Source organism: Piliocolobus tephrosceles, chromosome 17 (genome assembly GCF_002776525.5).
Source record: "Piliocolobus tephrosceles isolate RC106 chromosome 17, ASM277652v3, whole genome shotgun sequence".
In the NCBI taxonomy this organism is placed as follows: Eukaryota; Metazoa; Chordata; class Mammalia; order Primates; family Cercopithecidae; genus Piliocolobus; species Piliocolobus tephrosceles.
Window position 1 is genome coordinate 64485862 of NC_045450.1, and position 21434 is coordinate 64507295.

The 21434-nt window shown below is 42.1% G+C and overlaps 1 protein-coding gene across 1 annotated transcript in view; it reads right to left on the bottom strand.

Moving 5' to 3' along the window:
- The window catches only part of LOC111552508, a 45594-nt gene extending 40018 nt beyond the window's left edge, over positions 1 to 5576 (bottom strand). The window contains exons 1-2 of the mRNA XM_023226763.2: positions 5487 to 5576; positions 4024 to 4102 (exon numbers count right to left, since the gene is read on the bottom strand). Coding sequence (XP_023082531.1) covers positions 4024 to 4078 — 55 coding nt within the window. The 5' untranslated portion in view covers positions 4079 to 4102; positions 5487 to 5576. The remainder of the gene's footprint in view (positions 1 to 4023; positions 4103 to 5486) is intronic.
- Positions 5577 to 21434: the final 15858 nt, after the last annotated feature.

The following is a 21434-nucleotide window of genomic DNA, read 5'->3' on the forward strand; positions in this document are numbered from 1 at the left end:
CTACTCAGAAAGTGGATGTTCCCCTTTGCACTTAATCATGTGGGAGATTTAACCCTTGAAGGAAATGGTAGCAGGGACAGCAGAGACTTTTGTGGATGTGGATCTGTTCCAGGGTTGGAGCTGTTTGTTCTATCTCAAGGAGAAGGCCCTCATCCACTCTTGACCTCAACTGCAGTTTCCTCAAAATGGATAAAATGCTGTGCTGATGTAGAGAACGGTGATCAGAAGTGATTACAAAGCATGCCGCAAGCACAAACATAATGATTGTTTTAAAAAAGGAAAATGTTATCAGCGCTGGACAATGCCAGCATCTCCTCTATTTTATTTAATTATTTATTTTTTTTAGTTCCTATGAAGCCACCTGGGGATCAAGTTTTCCATTTCTCCCTTCCTTGATTAGGGTGGGATAAGGTTCACATGCTTCCATGACCAACTGCCAAGTACATGGGTTTTATATTAGGCACCTATTTCTGGGAAGAGATGGGTGGATGGTCAGGGAGAGAAAGTAGAAAAAATGGTTTTCAGTTGCAAACTCAAGAAGTTATCTCTGAACTTCGATGTAATAGTTAACCAGTAATTAAATTATTAAAACAAAAATAGCCTTCTCTCCAAATCCCCAAGGAATGGCTAAAGAGTAAACTAGAGCTCTTGGGATGACGGTAACACAAAATGGCAGCAGGACGCTCCAGATAGATGCGGGTCGGGAAGGCTGCCTGCTGAAACTCCTGGTCACCTGGATGTTGAGCTGCTTCTAGCACTCCTGCCTCAGTCAGGTTTAAGGAGAAAGTCATGTGTTAGCTCAAAAAATCTGATGATGTTCTCACTTGGTTCCAGGAATTCTGATAGAGCCTGGAGGTTCGGAGGTGAGTAAGGTAGAGAAAGTTCCTCATGGAAGTTTCATTCTAACGGAGTAAAGGAAGATCATCAACTGGTAAACAAGCCAACAGACACCATAATCTAACAGCCTGATAGCTACTTGAAAAAAATTAATAAAGGTCATAAAATATCAACATTGTTAGCAAAGGACTGAGAGTAAAGTCTACTTCTCTGCCTTCCATTCCATTCTCAGGAACCAAAGACAAATTTTTGAAGGGAATATGTGATTATGCATAATCACTGGACTTCGGCATTTCATTACTGGCCCTTTAAATATTATCTTCTTTCCTCCACGAAACTGCGCATATCGTAAAAGTGGAGACAGGGCCGCTTTTTCACTTCACCCCCTCACTGTTGCACATAGTGGGAGCTCAGTAAATTATTTGTTGGATGGATGGATGAATTAAAAGAGGATCTATCTGGTAGTGGTGGAAGGGACTGATGTGACTGATACTTAAGACAGGTGTGAGCCAATTGGTGTCTATCGAGGGAGCACCCAACTGGAGAAGCAACATGAAGCAGAACATAGGTTGCCTGTGGAGTTAGGAAACTGACTCTAGGTTTGGCTCATCATTGGCTCCAAATAAGTCAACTTCACGGCCCTTTCTGCTGCAACCCCAGCATAGAAGTGTGGATAGGTAAACCTCATAGCAGCAATTTGATGGTATTAGGTCTAGAAGGATTTCCACTGTTAGGACATTGAGAAGAACAGTCAATTCAATGACTTAATATTGCAATTTAGAATCCCAAGAATGCAGGAGAGATTGTAGGGTCAAGAGGAGATGAGCCTAGCCCTCAGGGGTTCTTAAACACTTACATTATGGTGTTTATGAAGCTACTCTAAGTTCTTCCTTTATTTGCAGAATTGGCATAATCACCAAGTAATGACCTTTGCTGTTAGTACATCTGATTCTGTTTATGCCTATTACCTTTGCTTAAACATTATATCCACATCATTCCTAAAATGGTTATGTTTCCTGTTTAAGCCAATTGGAAGTCCGAAGGCTAAAAGCTTTTTTGAAAAATCAAAGATCTGAAAGTCAAACTGACTTCATCAGAGAATTTCCTAAGAGAAGAGAGATTCAACTTGAGGCTGGACATGTCAAGGATGTTAAAGATCAAACACTGGCAAATAATTGAAAAAAAAAAAATGTCTGTATGAAATGCTGTCTGAACCTGACATTTTGTGAGCCTGTGACACAAAACATTCATTTGGTGAGCTGTTAAAGAAGACTTCATCCTCATGCATCCATGACAAATACTTGGGAAGAGGATCCAGGGGTTTTTCTAGTCCTTGGTTTTCTCATCTGTGAAAAGGGGTTGAAAAATTCTATCTTCCAGAATTGTTGTAAGGCTTCCAAGGGGTAATACTTAGGAAATACCAGGTTCCTAGTCAGCGCTTAATAAATCTCAGTTAAATTTGAATCTGAACTCTTTCAATACAGGGGCACTGAAAGTTTAGCATTTCTCAATAATATAAGCTACCCTGAGCCAAGGCAAAAATCAGTAGGACTCCAACGTTCCCACTCCCTGATTATGGAAGCAGTGAAAAATGTGTTGATTTTATCCTTTTGGTGAGTTGTACACCCACCTAGCAAGACCAGGCCTAAACATATGGTTCCAGTTTCTTGTCTCAACGGAAAGACCAGTGTTCTTAAAGAAGCTAATTTTTACCAGTCTCTGTAAAAAGCAATTTCCCATCCATGGAAAGTGGATTGGCCTGAACAGGCTCTGTTAACTGTGCTCAGGGCAGATGCCAAGCCCAGCAGAGGGCCTTTGCCTGTGCTAGCTCTACTTCTATCCACTCTCATCTCCAACCTCTACCCTCTGTCTATCTATGAGACCTCACAGGTCTGTTCCTTTATGAAGCCTGTCTTGATCGCTCTAATTGGGTTTAAGTCCCGTTAGCATACGTTGTCACTGTGTCATGAACATACATCTTTGTGGTAGTGTTAAGTTTGGATTTGTGAAGGTTTGGGTAATACTATTTCTCCCACTTGACTGTAAGCCCCATCTGTGTTGGCTCCCTCTATCCCAGCGCCTAGCAGAGGGGCACAACACACTCCACAGGAATACTTGCGGAAAGGAGAAAGAATGCTTGTGAGGCTGTTGGCTGAAAAGAAAACTGAAAGCAGGAGAGACCAACCATTGTGTGGATAGGTGTCTCACTGCACCGGGCAAAGCCGGGCAAACAGAGGGAGTGGAGGGCTACAACAGGAGGGATTTAGGACAGCGTTCAGGAAGAAAGCTGCTTTGCAAACATCTTTTACAATTCAGGGCTGCCTAAAGAGTTACAGTGGGATCCTAGGGAAAACAGCCAGCAATTATATCAGCCTCTGCAAACACAATAATCTGCTTTGCTCCAATCCCGATTTTTATTTTCCATAGGTTTTAAAGAAAAGTTAGAAGATAAACTTTATGGAGAAAGATTATAAGCAGGGTTCTGGCTAGGCTTTTTAAGCTAGGGGGATTTAAGGAAAGGAGACAGTACTATCTCTCTGAAACCAAGTGAGTCTCTGGGGATGGGTGGAGCCGAAAACCTCTCACGTGCTGGGCGATACTGTCTTGTGTTGACGTTCAAAAACATCCCCTTTAAGTTATCAAAAGAACCATCTCTTAGGTGCTGTCTGTTAGGATAGGAGGTGGGCAGGCCTAGGTCTTCTCCTGCTGCGAAGGGAAGAAGGAAGCTAGCTGGGGCCTTTCTGCTGAGCCTGTTAGACAACAGCACAGTCAGTACAGACACGTTTCCCTTGAGTGCCAGGCTCAGAGCAAGGGTGAGGGTGGCACACAGGCATCTGCTAAGCAGAAAAAAAGTCATGCCAGCAGGGGCTTCTTCACCAGCCAACCCTGCTCCTAGCTGCCAGGCCACTTCCCGGGCAGTTTCCAAACAAAAAAATAGAAGAGATTTCATTTCTCACTTCATTTTTTTTTTTTTTTTTTGGCTTCTGCATTCCCAGTCCCTGCATTCTGAATAAACAACCTTTTGTTGTAAATGGATAACTTGTAAGCCATAGGCACTCAGGGAGGGCAGAGAAGCTAGCTAAGGTGTGGGGAGGGGGAGGGGAAATCTGTGCTCCAGGACTGGGCCTGCCTACTGTGTTGTTATGTGACTGGGCTACATGTGTCTCCATGTCTCCGCGTCCTCACCTGGAAAGAGGGATAATTTTGCATGCCATCTTGACAGCCACAGTGGTGAAGCCATACAACATGAATCAGAAGAAGGCACCTTGAAAAAAAGAAAACTGTGTAAGAAAAAAAGCCCCACACACTTTGTTAAATATGCTCCACTTGATAATTCTTCATAAAATTAGAATCACAGTGACTTCCAGTATGCAGTTGAGTTTACATGAAGTCTGAAGTCACTTGTTCAAGAAATGCTTTTATGGGCTTGCTTCACGGGGCAGAGAACTAGCTCTACTGTGTCACAGATGTGGGAAGTGACCAGCTTCGATCAGAGTGGCCTTGATCCAGTTCACTTTTCCTCTGTGAATTGTAGTTCCCACATTTGTTGAGGAGAGGATGCTGAGGTGGATGTGTGTTGCAGGATGAAGAGAAAATGTTCCCCAAAGATACAGAACACGTATCTTTTCCACTCATTCCTGGATTCTTGAGGAAGATCCAGTTAAAATGCAAGTGTTAAATACAGTGATGGGGCCGGATGGGCCTAGGGTGATAAACACACTTATTCTGAGAATTGGTAGTTATGCATAGGACTGTATGGGGCTGGCGTAGCCCCAGCGGCATAGCTTCTACTGAGACCTAAACCCAGATGGGAGCCATAAGCACATGGGCAATTGTACAGCCATATAACGACACCAGTAACTGGCTAGAATCAAGAGCTCCAAAGCTACACAGACAGGTTCCAGTCCTGCTTCTGCCTCCCCTGCTCAGTGCCTCTGTTCACCCATGGGCACACCAAGCTCTAAATAGGATGAAGCATGGCAACTACTCAACACAGTATCTGGTACAGAGTAAGCCCTCGGAAATGACAGTATTATTATTAACAATAGTATTATTAATCCGAAGTACCTGGGGCTGCATATATCTCAGTTCTCTTTTCCTCCTTGGCAATTTCCATTTTCTAAACCTAAGTCCTGCTTTTTCAGCAAGGAAACTGCTAAATGCTCCCGCATCAGCGTGTGCGTCTGTGTGTGCGTGTGTGTGTGTGTAGGGGCAAGGGGCTCAAGTGTTAGAAGTGGCCCAGCGCGTATGTGTGTAGGGGCTGAGGGGCTTAAATGTTGCAGGTGGTGCAACGTGTGTGTGTGTGTGTGTGTGTGTGTGTGTGTGTGTCTAAGGGCTGGGGGCTCAAGTGTTGGAAGTGGTTCATCGTGTGTGTGTGTGTGTGCGCGTGCCTGTATGGGTGTGTGTAAGGGCTGGGGGCTCAGGCACTGGAGGGGGCTCCGCGTGTGTGTGTGTGTGTTCGGGGGCTCCGCGTGTGTGTGTGTGTTCGGGGGCTGGGGGCTCAACTGTTAGAGGTGGCCCAGAGGCCGGTTAGAGACTGGGAGGGAGGGCAGAGGCAAGAGAGTCAGCGGGTGCTCTCGCGAGAGTTCACCGAGTTGGTAAAGTTATTAAAACACAAAATACATATTCGCACCAGGAGAAAAAACAACCCCCGGCTTGTCCCACCCCGTCCCTCCAGGCTGCGCAACGCTGGAGGGCGATGGGAGCGCGAGACAGGTAAGTCGAGCCTAGCACGTGAACCTTCCACCGGCCCGAGCTCCGGGGCGCCGCGCCCCCAGCCCCGCCCTACCTTAAAAAAAAAAAAGAAGAAGAAGAAGAAGAAGAGAAAAAGCCGCAGGGAGAGGCGCGGAGGCCGCGGCGTCCCGGGCTCCAGCCGCGACCTAGAAGAGGAGGAGCCCAGACGCCCCTCGCGCGTCATTGGTCCATCCGCCTAGCAACAGCTGCGGTCGGACCAATGGGGGCCGCGAAGCGGCCGGCCCCGCTCCAGAAACTTGGAGCGGAGACGTTCGCTGTCCCAGCCAGGAAAACAAACCAGTGGACCCTTCACATCCCAGCGCTGACTTTTCTTTCTTACCCTGCCTACCCTCCCCCTTTCCCTTTGCAACTTGTCACCATTCCCAGCTGATGCATGCTTTAGTCCCCAAATTCGGACGCGGACGGAGGAGGGCCTTTTCAGAAAGTCATCTCTTCCCACCCAAGGGGGAAGTCTCATTAGAGTCAAAAGAACGGACAGTTTGAAAAACATTTGTCAGGTTTTCGAATCTCTCTTGGTCTTCAATTACAATAGCTTCACTTTTAATATATAGTGTGTTTTCTTTTGAACGAATCTGCAAGATCTGTGCCCAAAAAGAAGGGCGATTTGAAACACTTATTATGTACCGGGCTTTGACCTCGATTTTTGTTTGTTTTCTATGCTTTATTGCATTTAATCCTGGAATTAACTGTAATTCGATGAGTGGGTTGCCATGTCTCCATTTAATAGATGGGAAGTTGAAGTTCAAAATGGTGAGTGGAAGTGTCAGAGAAATTCTGGTGGTTAGTACATGGTTCGACAGGATTCAAACCCAAGCCAGCCTGATTCCCAAGACACTCCGTTTTCGTGATGCCAGGTGCCTCTGCAAGCACTTTTCAGAACTGGCCATAAAGAAATTCTCTGACCTACCTTGTTTGATTGTTACGTCCTGCCCTGTACTGGAGAGGAAGAAGTGTTACATAGAGAAGCTAAGAAAAATTTGAACACACAGGCCTTGCTGGGTTTTCTGCCCCAGTCTCTTGCTCTTAGATCAGACTCTTCTTTGTCCAACCCTATTTCTACCTGGCTATCCGTGCTTCATCAAACCTAAGCATAAAAATAGATACCCTGGGTATTATTTTTTTGTTTTGTTTTGAGACAGAGTCTCGATCTGCCGCCCAGGCTGGAGTGCAGTGGCCGGATCTCAGCTCACTGCAAGCTCCGCCTCCCGGGTTCCCGCCATTCTCCTGCCTCAGCCTCCCAAGTAGCTGGGACTACAGGCGCTCGCCACCTCGCCCGTATAGTTTTTTTGTATTTTTTTAGTGGAGACGGGGTTTCACCGTGTTAGCCAGGATGGTCTCGATCTCCTGACTTCGTGATCCGCCCGTCTCGGCCTCCCAAAGTGCTGGGATTACAGGCTTGAGCCCTGGGTATCTATTTTTACCCTGGGTCTTTGGGTCTTCATTTTGAGGGCTCCCATGTCACATAAAGCTATGATTAAGTAGATTTGTTACGGCTTTTCTTCTGTTAGTGTATTGTCAATTCATTCAGCAGACTCAGATTAGAAACTTCAGGGGGAAAGTTTGAACTTTCCTAAGGAAATGGTGCATATTGTAAAAATCGGATCCAGGCTCTCTATGTGTTATTTTCAAACCCCAGCTGGCTCTGTGGGTGTGTGACCAGCTCAAATGCACAGATCCTGTACTTAGAAGGTCTTACACTTGGTTTACTGCTCTGCTGTTGCTGTTTTGAAATTCTTAATACGATTTGAAGAAGAGGCCCCGTGTTTTCATTTTGCACTGGGCCAGCAAATTATGTAGCTGCCCCTATGAATACAGTTTATTTAAATGTCCCAGAGGAATCTCACGTTTTGAGAATGTAGAATCTCAAGGAAAGGAGGAAGGTTGTAAGCTGGCCGCCCCCACCCACCTCACACACACACTTAGACTTCAGCACACACCCTGCAGTTAGTCAGTTTTATGACACTATAACTGTAATTTGAATCCCCAGTCTATTAAATGGGAGTGTATATATTTATGGCTGTGTTTATGTGTGTGTGCATGCACACATGCGTGCGAGGACTCAGAGAGGGAATAGAGGTTTGGGGCATTTACAACGCACAGATACAGCCCTGGTTATTGACTCTATCCTTTCCCTTTGGAGACATTACAGGGGATTTGGACAGGCCCTGCTTTTATGAAATACACTCTTAGGTTTCACATCCCAGCGCTGACTTTTCTTTCTTACCCTGCCTACCTTCCCCCTTTCCCTTTGCAGCTTGTCACCATTCCCAGCTGATGCATGCTTTAGTCCCCAAATTCGGACGCGGACGGAGGGCCTTTTCACCACAGCCTGTAAACACTGGACTGTGAGTGAGGTTGGTGTGATGCCGGCTGTCCCTGAAGGGAACAAGCCTTGAATACACTTCCACTGGGTCTGGCAAAAAGCCACATATTCTTGCATCTGTGTTACCCTGAAATCCACATCTTCTTTTCTAGTAAAGATAGGCCTAGTTTTTATTCTCTGGATTGTGCTGATCTAATTCTCGTAGTTAAGAGACGAAATGATCAGTAAATCACCAATGGCGCGAAAGTCTGAAATAAATGAGAAGAAAGCCTGAATGTTTCCCTGACATTTAGTTTACCAACAAAGATAATCACACTCTGTGGCAGTTTTAAGGGACTCAAAGATGGCTTTGAAACCGTCTCCAAATTTTGGAGCGCTTTATTTGGTGTCAAGGGAAACTGAGGCCCTGAGAAACAGGCTGTTACTACAGGTTACACAGCTAGGTGGTAGTGATATGTGGGTTAGAATCCACTTTACCTGACTTCTGACCCAGGGCTCTTTCTTGCTTTTCTGTATGAACAGAAAAATACCATAAAACATTTCGTAATCAGTTCCTGTGAAGAGAGGTTATTGACTTAATAAATAACCACATGGGGTCACAAGGGAGGGTTATCAGTGGTTGCTATTTGCTCCTGTTTCATCTATATCATCTCCTTTAAGAGAATCTTCTGGATAATATTGAGAAAATGTAGACAGTATTATTTCCATTTAACAGATGAGGAAAGTGAGGCACAAAGTCATGGAGTAACTTGCATAGGGTCCCTCAGCTTGTTAATGGATTAGGCAAGATGTAAACTCTGTTATTCTTCATTCCTAAATAGCAACATTAAACCATTCAAATTATCATGGAGCCATGGTAGTCCATTTTAATGACAATATAGATTAAAGAAATGAGTCTCGTTCTACCAGACAGAATTTAACTATCATGGTCATCATTAAGCTCACTTTGGGTCATTAATTGCTCTTAATTCAGTTTTGTCTCAAGTTTTTTGGAGCTTTATGGTGATGATGTGTTACTCCCCTTTGACATTGCAGATCAGTTTAAAGTGTATTTGATGTCCACTGAAATCTCAGTCTAGCCAAACTATAAGTGTAATGATTTGCTTGGTGTTTCAGAAAAAAAACCAATGATTAGCAAGTGGCTTCGTTGATTAAACCATTTGGTTCTAGGTGAAACTGGCAAATGTTACCTGGGGTTTGTTGCAGAATCTCTGAGGTCTCAAAGCAGATCTGCTGATTCACAATCTCTGCGGTGGTACTCACACTGGGCTGCACGCGGGAATCACCTGGGGAGCATTAAAACTTCTGATGTTTGAATCCCACACCCTGAATTTCTGACGGAGTTGGTCTGAAAGACAGCTTGGTCATCAGGAGTTTTAAAAGCTCCCCCGTTGAATCTAATGTGCAACCGAAGTTGCGATCCATAGGAGGAACTTGGGAAGCTGTGTGTTTAGTAAGCATCCCAGGTGATGGTTCCAATCAGAGGAGTTTGGAAACACTCCTGCAACTTACATGCTCTGTACAAACCAGAAGCAAGCACTGTGACAGGTTATTTAAGAAAAGTTTGTGGGAGAGAAGCCAGAGACAGCCTAGAGATCACCTACAACCAGGCTCACCTGGCATAATTTGTGTATTTTTCTAGGAAATAGAGTTTTGAGTGATGAATTGAAGAGAGAAAGAACCAGGCGGAACCTTGAAACCACTTCCCATTAATTCTATCATACTCTTAACGCAGTCACCCCTTCATCCTCCCAGTCTATATTTATTGGTCATCTATTATATACTATGAATCACTTTAGTAAAGGGCTAGGAACCCAGTGATGAAAAATCATATAGATACCTGGGATCTTGTAATATTTAAAATGCTTTTGGCTGGCTTAAATGACTGAGGAAAGTCTCGACTGAATTAAAATAAAACAAGCAGGATAGTATATTTGCATCCTGGCCCTTTTCATCATACTTATTCTTTCTCAGAGAAAGCTTACATATAATGGCAGCAAAATCCATTGAAATCCTGATTTAGAAATACTTAGCAACCCTTGTCAACAATAAGTCCCATGATATTTTTAGCGTCTCATCAGAATTAAAACAAATAAACAAACAAACAAGCAAGCAAAATCTCTACACAATGGAGCAATCTTGGAGAGGGAAAATTATAGCTTACTAATCAAGTTTTAGGGACGGATATCTAACCATGAAACCATAGGCGGTAAAAGTACACGAATTCCAGCCACTCCTGGGCGAAGAGTAGTGGAGCGGATTTGGAAGGCAGTATTCCATCCTGAGTAAAGGAAAGAGGAGTGCTTTTCTTCCTCCCTTCTTATCCACTCTTCTTTCCCTGAAAGATTCAGATTCCAATATTCATTTTCTAGTGTATACGTATTAAGTGTCCAGTTCATACTAAGACAGTCTTCTTTTTTTTTTTTTCGAGATGAAGTTTCACTCTTGTTGTCCGGGCTGGAGTGCAGTGGTACCATCTCGACTCACTGCAACTGCTCCTCCAGGTTCAAGCGATTCTTGGGCCTCAGCCTCCTTAGTAGCTGGGATTACCAGGAGCCTGCCACCACACCCGGCTAATTTTTGTATTTTTAGTAGAGACGCGGTTTCACTATGTTGACCAAGGTGATCTCAAACTCCTGACCTCAGGTGATCCACCTGCCTCGGCCTCTCAAAGTGCCGGGATTACTGGTGTCAGCCACTGCGCCCAGCCATACTAAGACACTTTCAACCTTAGCATGTCCAGTGCTCAAATCCTGTCTGGTGGTGCTTTTATACCTGGCTTGGAAGAAGTATTGGATAGCAGGAGGTACATAATCTAAGTGATAATTTTTATTTGCATTTGTAAGAGATTACCGGTCTTAGTTTTTATATTCCTGTGATTTAGTGCAGGGGAAGGAGAACAAGGCAAAAACTAAACCTTTTATTGAACTCCAATAAGACCTCTTCCACCCCTGCTGTCTGGAATAGCTTGGGATGGGGCATGTGTTCTGTTCCAAGGAGAGTCTGGCGTTTTCTTTTATGTAAGTGTCTTATAGGAACAGATCTGCCTGCTCCGCATCTTGGAATGATAAGCAGGTATGAACAAGTTTGGTGGCCCCAGGACATGGCAAGGTGTGCATACCTACATGACACTGAATGTCCTCAGCAAACCTGGGTGTTTTTGCAATTCCATGTGTTTTAGAGCCTATGAACTATGTAGGGGTGTCCAAATCAGCAAGCATCATCCCAGTGCCCAAAAAGATGTTCTGTTTCTAGGAAAAAGCTGAAAAACTCATCATTCAGATTGAGAAGGAGAGAGATTGAGAGGGAGGGTCTGTTGGAGGTGGTATTTCTAATGCCCACTTGTTTCTCCTGGAATCTTTGTTGGAGCTCTGTGGTCCAAAACCCAAAGTGCTATCTAGGTTATAGGTTAAACTCAGGAGCTATATTTTATTGTGAATGCATGGACAAGGAGGTGCTAGAAGTCAAACATCACCATATTCAACCATACCATTAGAATTGCATCTCATTCCTCATTGAAACCCCTTCATGGAAGAACATTTGTTCTAACAGTCATTTCTTTAAAAGAAAACATTCTGGTCTTTAAGGAGAAAAGGTATTGAATACTTTAAAATTTCCACTAAAGTGCGTTTTCCAAAATTCGTATTATATATATATGTGTGTGTGTAGATATGTGTATGTGTGCATATTTATATACACACATATGAATACATATTCATATGTACAAAATTCATATTTTTATGTAAATGAATAAGTTCAGCCTTTTATTTTCTCCATATCTGCAATTAAGTAAAGATGTTCTAATTTACAAAATAATATTAGTCATTATAAATGGAGCTTTCACACCTTGTGATCTTTGCAAATGATCTTTGGACATTCTAATTTCTTTCTTGTTCCCCCTTTCTCATTCATCTCTTCCCAGCCAGCTTCCTCCATCTCCTCTCCCAACCCTTTCCTGCCTCTCTCTGCCCACACAGACTTGAAGAACCAGTTTCTCTCCTTGCCTTTACTCCAAAGCCATAAACTTAAAATAAAACACATGGCCCAGAACAGGGTGCTGTCTTCAGTTTCCTTTTGTCTTCTCCTGATACTTTGTTAGTTTTGGATTCTGCCCTGCAAACTCCAAGGGCACACTTTCTAGGTATGGAGAAAACAGGGTGTTTTCTGCACCCCCCGCCTCCGCCCGCACCTCAGCAGAATCTTGCTGAGTGTGTGGGATGCACCAACTCAGTGGTGCAAGATTTGATTGGAAGCAGCTGACGAGCCCCAGCCATCTGGTGAGTGTGCTCACCAAACAGCCTGTCCCTTGTGGCTGCTTAAGAAAAATATTTGTAGTCTCTGGGTCACACTGCTTCTCTTTTGTTCTCCTAAATGCTGAATTTAGGCTTGCCTTTATCCCAGTAGGACGAGACAAGGCAACTAGAAAGAGGGCTGCAAGCTCATGGGAGAGACTCCAGGTCTGTGCACCACTGTGACCTCATATCTCAACATTGACCTTCTAGACCCTTCCCTTTTCGTGCACATGGGGATTGATAATCCCCTTCCTGCCCTTTGCAGATCATTGTCTTGGGGCCTTTTATAAGGCAGAGCTTTGGTGTTACCTTGTAGTAGGGCCACCTCCGTGTTCTTTTTCAGGAGACTTTAAGCTCCCTGAAGGCAGGCACTTGCTCCGATCAGAGCCTGGCACAGGGTAACCACTTAATACATATTTTTAGGATACTTCAATGCATAAGTGAGTGTTGCCTCTTTCCTCAGCCTCTCCAACCTACTTAAAAGTGGAGAAGGGAGGTTTGATAAAAGGACACAGACTTGATTTTGGAAGCCATGGTTTTCCCACTGTACAGTAACTCTTGTCCCCTACCTTCTATACTGTACTCTTTGGAAGAGAGTCACTGTAGCATATGTGTTTTTGTTCTCCAATGTGAGTACAATGATGTCATTTCTCGAGGGTGTGTATTGCAATAGTTTTATGTGGTCTTCTATATGTATGTCTCCCTATACAGATAATGGATTCTCTATGTGTTTTTGATGTTAGGTTGGTGCAAAAGTAATTGCAGTTTTTGCCATTAAAAGCAATGCTTTGCAAATTTTATAAAATACAGAGTTATGAGCAAGACTAGTTGTGTGTGTGTGTGTGTATTGTGAGGTCAAAATTACATGCAAAAACTTAATAGATTTATTTCTGTTACATTTTAAGAAAAAAAAAAGGTATGGTTACCCTGTATGTACCTAATTCTTTTAGAGTATATTTAGCTAAGTAAAGGATGGCTAAGTTGGCAAGAGTGATGTGGTAATGATAGCAACCTCTGACATTTATCAGGTGCTTAGTAGGACCAGTCCTGTGCCAAAGATTTTACATGCATCTTATTTGATCTTATATCAACCTTTGAGGTAGCTGAGTGACTTTGGATCATCCACTTAACTGCTCTATTCTTCCATTTCCTCGTCAGTTATATGGAAATTAGAGAAATATCTACCTTATGAAATTATTATGTGGTATGAATGGGATCGTATATGTGTGAGTCTCAGATAACTTAATAACCAGCTCAAGGTCACTCAGTTAATAAATGGGAGAACTGTGGCTCAAATCCAAGTGCAAATCATTCCATATCCATGTATGTGAACGCCCTACTGTATGCTCTATGTCCTCCTGGATAAAGTACCGTCTCTTTCGAGTTATTCTGGAAAAGGAAGGAGTAGGAAAGGATGAGACCAGGGACCCAAGGATGCAGTTTTCTGTTTTTTCCTACCACCACATAATTTTGGGGTAGGATTGGCCATGAATCAGAAGCGTCTGTTGAATACGTTTTTCATGAACTGTCCTTTTTTTTCTCTTCTCAGAAGAACATCCTAGCACATCCCAAGACCATAACTTTAAAGCTGCTTTATTTTATTCCCTCCTAAAAGCTGAATTCATGGAATCTTCTGAGTGAACACTCATCTCCTTCCTCCCTTGTTTGACGAGTTGTTGGTCAGTCTTCAAAGAGCCCATCTTCCTTGAAAGTATGATATGCCTCTGTCACTAATGTGATTTGGAGAATTGCAACCACTAGGCATGAAGCTTAGATGTACCTTGAAGTTGAAATGATCTCAAAAAATTCCAAGATAGGTGTGTAAACTACCACCACCCCTTTCGGTTTATTATGTTGACTTGTTTTAATTGTATGAAACTTCCCAGAGATGGGGAAGGAAATCATCCTTCACCTTCCGTTGCTGAAAAGCATGCTGCAGAGAAAAATGGTGATTCTTAGCAAAGATGCTAGGGACAAAATTTCTCTTTGGAAACCCCGAGAAGCAGAAGTTCTTTCTCTTTCTCAGCAATCTCAAGGTAGCTTGAGTTGTAAATACAAACTGGTTGTAACTGTCCTCCTGAGTGGCCTTGCAACCCATGACCAGAACTGGTCAAAGATTTTTATTTCACCTAACCATAGGGAGGAACATGAAGGCACGGCCACTAGGTGTTTAATCAGCAGGTGAAGTCAAGCCTTTTATTCTTTGTATACTGCAGTCAGTAGAAAGTTATTGCTTAATTAGCCCCTTTGAATGAATACCTGATAATTAATAAACCCATAAAGTATACCCTAAGGCTTTAAGTTGAAGAAGGCTCCCCACTTCAAGTGGAAAAGAGAAGAAGAAGAAAAAAAAATCATGCTGAACTAATGGGAAAAAATTCCAGTAGAAGGCAAAGCAATTAGGATTAGTGAATTCCATTTCATTTAAAGTTCCAAGATAGAGGAGCCATTTATCTAACAAATTAATAATGGGAGTGACTTCCCTAATATAGTAACAAGTCCTTGTATTTTATTAGTGAAAATCCAAACCAAGCAATTTAATGATAGACAAGCTTCCACATATATAATTTTTTGTTAGGCTTTTTAAAAAAAAATGTCACCATACTCAGATAGTTTTAGATTTATGCATCGCTTCTAAATTAGTCCCCGCTTCAGTTTGGAATGATACATTTAATATTATGGCTCTGTAGAAAAAATCAATTTTTTTTAGTGTTTTCTTTCATTTTAAAGAGCTTCGTCATCTGGCTAATTGTGTCACTGTAAAAAAATAGAAGAGTTGAGGAGGTGGTTCATGTTTCCCAAGTATCATTAAATTTGCCATGTGTTAAAAATGGGGACTACTGGGGGCCTGTTGAACCCGGCAGCTGTGGGGTAGAGCAGAAGGGTAGGGCCACTAAACAAATCTCTCTTTCTCAATTGAGAGAATATATGAGATATATCCTGAAAAATGTTTGCAGTAGCAATAGTGTGACCAAGATCCACTGTGGTCTTGAGTTCTCGTGGAGCCTCTTGGGTTTGCCTGAGACCCAAGGCAGGTGAGGAGGCCCTGAAACTTCTACGCCACTGATTTTCTCCCCAGATAAGGAAGAATTTATTAATCATCCAGCAGGTATTTACTGTGTCCCTGCTGTATGTCAGATATTTGATGCTAGTCCTTGCCTTACCCTCAAACCAATGGGGGAGCAGCTACAATAGCTTCACTTGGCCTCTGCTCTCAAAGTTTGCCTTTGCATTAAATTCCTAGAGAGGAATATGCTTCATTGTGGGGAAGGGCAAGAGCACTAGTTGAGGGACATATAGTTCAAAAAAATCAAAGATTTTGGAGAAAAGCTCAATGGCACCCAAATTCCATGAGCCATGACCTTGCACAGGGCTGAGCCTCAGCTTCTATAACCTGTAAATCAGATATTTTCCAAATAGGCTAGTTATTGTGTTGTACATAAATGTCTGCTATATGGTGAACACTTAGAAGTCCTGGAGAATAAAATGAGACTACAGTGAAAATGTATTTTGAAAGTCAAAAAAAATACAGTATCAATTTAAGATACTAAAAATTTTAGCAAATGGTGGGAGAAATATATTGCTTGAAAGGCAGTCGAGATATATTTATTTATTTGCCAGCTATCTATTTTGATGCCTCTCTCCTTTGATTTTGCCCAGTGACTAATAGCCTTTTTCAATTGCTTCTTTTCCACTTTCACTTTCTTTACATATGCAAAATCTTAGAGGAGTCCCAAAGTTTGTAAATACCACCCCCACCAACAATAATAATAACAGCTCAGCAGCACTAAGACTAAATACCATACCAGGCACCCTGTATGGATCTTTCTAAAATAGTTCTGACAACCCTAAAAGAGCAATATTATTTAGCCCATTTTAGAGATGAAGAAACTAAGGCTCTGTCTTTCTGATATAATCTATTACAAAGACTTTTTTTTTTTTTTTTTTTTTTTTGAGACGGAGTCTCACTCTGTTGCCCAGGTTGGAGTGCAGTGGCCGGATCTCAGCTCACTGCAAGCTCCGCCTCCTGGAGTTACGCCGTTCTCCTGCCTCAGCCTCCCGAGTATCTGGGACTACAGGCGCCTGCCACCTCACCCGGCTAGTTTTTTTGTATTTTTTAGTAGAGACGGGGTTTCACTGTGTTAGCCAGGATGGTCTAGATCTCTTGACCTCGTGATCCGCCCGTCTCGGCCTCCCAAAGTGCTGGGATTACAGGCTTGAGCCACCACGCCTGGCCTATTACAAAGACTTTTATTAGTAATAGTGAACATTTATAGAGTATTTATGACTATATGACAGGCAGTTGATATTTTCATCTTGTTTATTTCTCATTTATTCATTCAACAAATATTTACTGAATACTAGGTAGTCATAGTGGCCCAATCAGTGTAGACTGGTCAACAGGAGAGAACTCATAAACCCAGTCAGGAGATAGTATAGAATAACACTATGAGGTAGGTGCTATTGTTATCTTTAGTTTATGTCCAAGAAAAATGAAGATATGATTCAAACCCAGATACTTCACTTTTAACCATGACACTATATTGCTTTTGAGAAAATTGCTTGGGATCAAGAGAACTGAGACACCGGGGATGGTATGGTTGAGATGAGCCATCCTCCTCCGAGTCTATAAGAGAATTGGGTCTAGATAGTCAGTGTGACTGCAGATCATTCTTTGCCATCTCAGGAGGGGGACCAAGGCTCTGAGGCAGAGCCCTAATTCCTCCATTTACCACTAATTACCATGTAACCTTGGTAAGTCACTCAGTTTTGCTGTGCTTCCCTCATCAGCCAAATGGGGATAGCCACAGCTGACTTAGAAGAAGTCCTGGAGAATAAAACGAGACTGTAGTGAAAATGTATTTTCAAAGTCAAAAAACACAGTATCGATTTAAGATACCAGTAATTTTAGCAAATGATGGGAGAAATATATTGCTTGGAAGGCAGCTGAGATGCTTTTATTTATTTGCTAGTTACTCTATTTTGATGTGTCTCTTTTTTGATTTTGCCCATGACTATTGATGACACATATATAAAAGAAAAATGCTCACTGAAATGGAAAATAGAGACTTTAAACATGAAAGTTCAAGATAGATCAGATTGATTGTATTCTTTTTTTTTTTTGCCTATTTCTGTTAGCAATAACTGGTCCTGTACTACTAAATATCTAGTTGAAAATATCTTAGCAGACACATTCTGCCTCTACCTAATAAATGAGACTTCCTATGTAGACTGTCTGATAGTTGTACAAAGGAATCAAATTCATATATCTAACCATACACAGATACTCAAAGATCAATTGTATTCAATAATATAATGGATGTGTTTTTCATCTTTAAAATTCCTGCAAGAGTAGTTATTCTTCACTGATTAAATTAGCAAAGTAGGAACAGATGAAGTCAATTGTCAATTGTTCAAATGCAGGTACATATTACAGAGACAGATCACAACCTTGGGGGCTGCTAATGTGAGAAGATAAATCCCTCCTCATAAAACGAGTATTAGTAGCAATCTGCACCAATGCATTTAATTTCTCATATCCTTGTAAATCTTCAGAGCTCGAATGAGGTGCTTACTTCCTATTACTTCACTCAGAGCAGAAGGTTTAGAATCATCCTAAAAATCTCTTTTTATTTTTTCAAACCTGCTTCATTTCATTCTCAAGAACACTCTAGCATCAACATTAAACAGAGCTTGTTAACAGGGGTTTTAAGAAAATTAAAGGTGCGGCCAAGTCTAGACATCCCAAAATAAGTGGATGGGGGGTATATGATTTTGGTCCAGTTTTTTTGGCCACCTTGTTAATGGACAATTTGGATCGCTGCACAGTCAATCCGCTTAATTGCATCTGTGTTGGCCATTAAAACAAATTGAATGCGCTATGGCCAATTTGGTCATGTCATAAAGAAATGGCCTATAGGGCCCATGGAGATGCAGAATTTCAGCCATTATTCGATTATATCTGATCAATGGAGACAGTCTGTATAGGAAATCCAGGAGCTAAAGTAGATCACACCGGAGGCCCCAGCCTACTTTGCCGACCATGTTATTAGGATCCACTATCGACAGCAACAAAATTGGCCAGGTGGTTGACGAAGCATCACTTTACTTCGTCCTGAGAAGAGAAAAGTCAGTGCCCCATGACTTTGCCTAAAATATCCCGTCAGCAAACCAACAGGTCATCTTTTCCACTTTGAGTCCTGAGTAATTTGAGAAGTAGAAAATAAAATACAAAATGTCCACTGCCTGTGACCTCTAGTGTTGGTGTAAAAATAGACCTTATGCTGCATCCATTGTGATTAATGCTGGGTAGAGGTAATTTAAGAGGGGCCTAATTTTCTTATTTTTTCAGATCTCGTCTCCATGGGCTTTACCTTTCCCTGCACCTCTGCTTGTCTGAGAGGTCTCAAGATCATCATTTGGGACCTCCACTTTTGCTGGGTCTGTCATCTTAGGTCGCCTTGATCTTCAGCATCTTTGTGAAGTTGAACAGGGTAACGACTCTTACTATGGGTATTTCTGGATTATACTTTATATATTTAAGCCATAATGTAAGGAATAACTGTGGGCCATATTTACTAAACGTTTAATATATGTTAGGTCCTGTTTGGCGTTTTAAGTATATTGTCTTATCTAATCCTCATCTGACCCTGTGAGGTAGGTTCTGGTGTGTTTACTGTGTGGATGAGGGAACTGACACTTAAAATTGTAATCACTTGTCAAGGTCAAGGTCATTCAACAGGATCAGAATCAGGACATAACCCCTGGTCCCTCTGGGTCCAAACAAAGCTTGTAGTCTCAAGTACTGTATCATCCTAAGCACCATTGATGATGACTCATTTCAGGCCGGCTTAAGGGATAAGCTTTCACCAATTTGTTCTTATAAATATTTACTGTTTTCAAACCATGTGTTAGACATTGTGGGAGTACAGAGTTGAATGAAACACAGTCTTTGCTTCTAAGGAATGTACATCTAGTTGGGGAGATAAACTTGCAGTGTGACAGTATGAGTTGGGTGCGTTCGGTCTGAACAGACAGCAAAGCTCTTTCCTTGTTGCCTTGCTGAGTGATAAGCAAATCTGCTCCCCAACTTCTGCTCCCTCAGCCTGTAAAGAGAAGTGTTCTCTGCCAGGGCTTCCGTGTTCTTCAGGAGCTTAGCAATATGATAGGAACCAAAAAGGGGCCACCGCCTGGAACCAGCAGTGGAGGTTTTGTCACCATTCTAATGGGGCCAGAGACTGTGGGAATATAAAACACTGACAGTGGACACTGAGAACCACTGTGCATGGGCCAGGCAAGTGAGGGCTGAGTCCTGGTGGATTGTGAGAAACCACGGGAAAGTGGCTGGAGCCACCTCACTCACTCCAGGTACCTTCTAGGAGTCAGTGGCCTTGCATGATTTGATTAGAGAATAAATAAAATGTGGCACATATATGCCATAAAATACTATGCAGCCATAAAAAAAAAGAACAAGATTATGTCCTTTGTGGTAACATGGATGAAACTGGAGGCCATTATTCTAAACAAACTAACACAGGAACAGAAAACTAAATTCTTCATATTCTCACTTAAAAGTGGGTGCTAAACATTGAGTACACATGAACACTAAGAAGGGAAGAACAGACACCAGTTCCTACTTGAAGGTGGAAGGTAGGAGGAGGGTGAGGATTAACAAGCTACCTATTGGGTACTATGCTTATCACCTGGATGACAACATAATATGTACACCAAACCCCACCACCAGTATTTTACCTATATTACAAACCTGCACATAAGCACCTGAACCTAAAATAAAAGTTAAAACAATCATAAATAAATACATAAAAGGCAAAAAAAAAAAAAGAAAAGAAGTGGAAAGAGCCATTATCCAAGAAGAAGAAGAAAGAGGAGGAGGAAAAGGAGATTGTCTTTGGAAATATTCTCATGGAAAGAAATTAGAGTTGCTTCTTACCTCCACCATCATATCCTGTTTGTTCGTCCTAGGGAACCTATCACCTTATCCATTTCATCTTTGTCAATCCAAATTCTAGCCACCAAAAGCAAATCACCTTACCTCCTTTGTGACAATTTTTCTGATCATCTCAAGGAGAATGGTTGGAACATGTCTTCTCATTCTTTCTGAGTTCCTCATTTTCATTCATTCATTCAGTCAATCAGTCAGTCTGTCAACAAATATTGAGTGCCCAATAGATGCTGACGATTGTGCTAGGTCTATAGCACTGAGTCAGTGTTTGCTCATTCAGTCACCCAATGACTTCTTATTCCAACAAACATCCTTAAAAGGGATATTTGGTTGAGGAGAATCTACTATATGCAAGATCACAGTGCAGCATAGACAACAACTGTATATGCTAAACCTAGATTCACAGAGTATTGGCATAAACTCATGACATAAGAGAAGACCCAAGGTCAAAGAAACTTCAGTTAATAGAAGTGAGTAGAAAGGGCATTTTGCATGTACTGGAGGAGCTAGGATTCTCTAATTGGTTCAGTTATTTATTTAGAAAAGAAAACATGTTGGAGAATATGTAATGTAGTAATAGTTTCTTGGCACAATATCAGAACAGGTGGACTAAACCAGTCCAGATGCCTTCTGGAACAGGAGAGGGGAGCTTTTAGGAGTGCATAGAGGCCTTTACAACAGACATTAAGCTTCAGAAAGAGAAAACACTTCACCATTTTAGGACTTATTCCAAAGAAACACCATACAGCCAAATGATTTTGGAGACCATTTAAAAGAAGAGAACTGCTCCAATATGACGGTATCCATAGAAGACAGGTCTGAAAATAAATAAAAGATGGTAGAATGAATGAAGTCATTCCAAAAGAGTAAAAGGAGAAGAAAAAATCGTGCACATGGCAGAAATACAGAGGCACTAATAAAGTATTTGGACTCAGTGCGGGCAGATGAGAGAGGTCTCTGGTTGGAGAATTAGATTTGAAAAGAGGAATAGCAAGAAAGGGAGATGATAAGATAGACTAATCTGAGGGGGATAGTTGTATGGAGACACCAAGAGAGGCATGCTGGTTAGAGACTGAGTGTTGGGAGAGTGGAAGCTGAATCAAGGGCAGTGAATGAGAGTATGTATTAGTTCCAAGGCTATTGAAATAACAGTTTCGATGTCATTTCCTCCACCACTAACGTCACTGCTGACATCACCACCACAATAACTATCACCGTCATTATCATTGCCACCATTATCATTACCACCATCATTTCTACAACT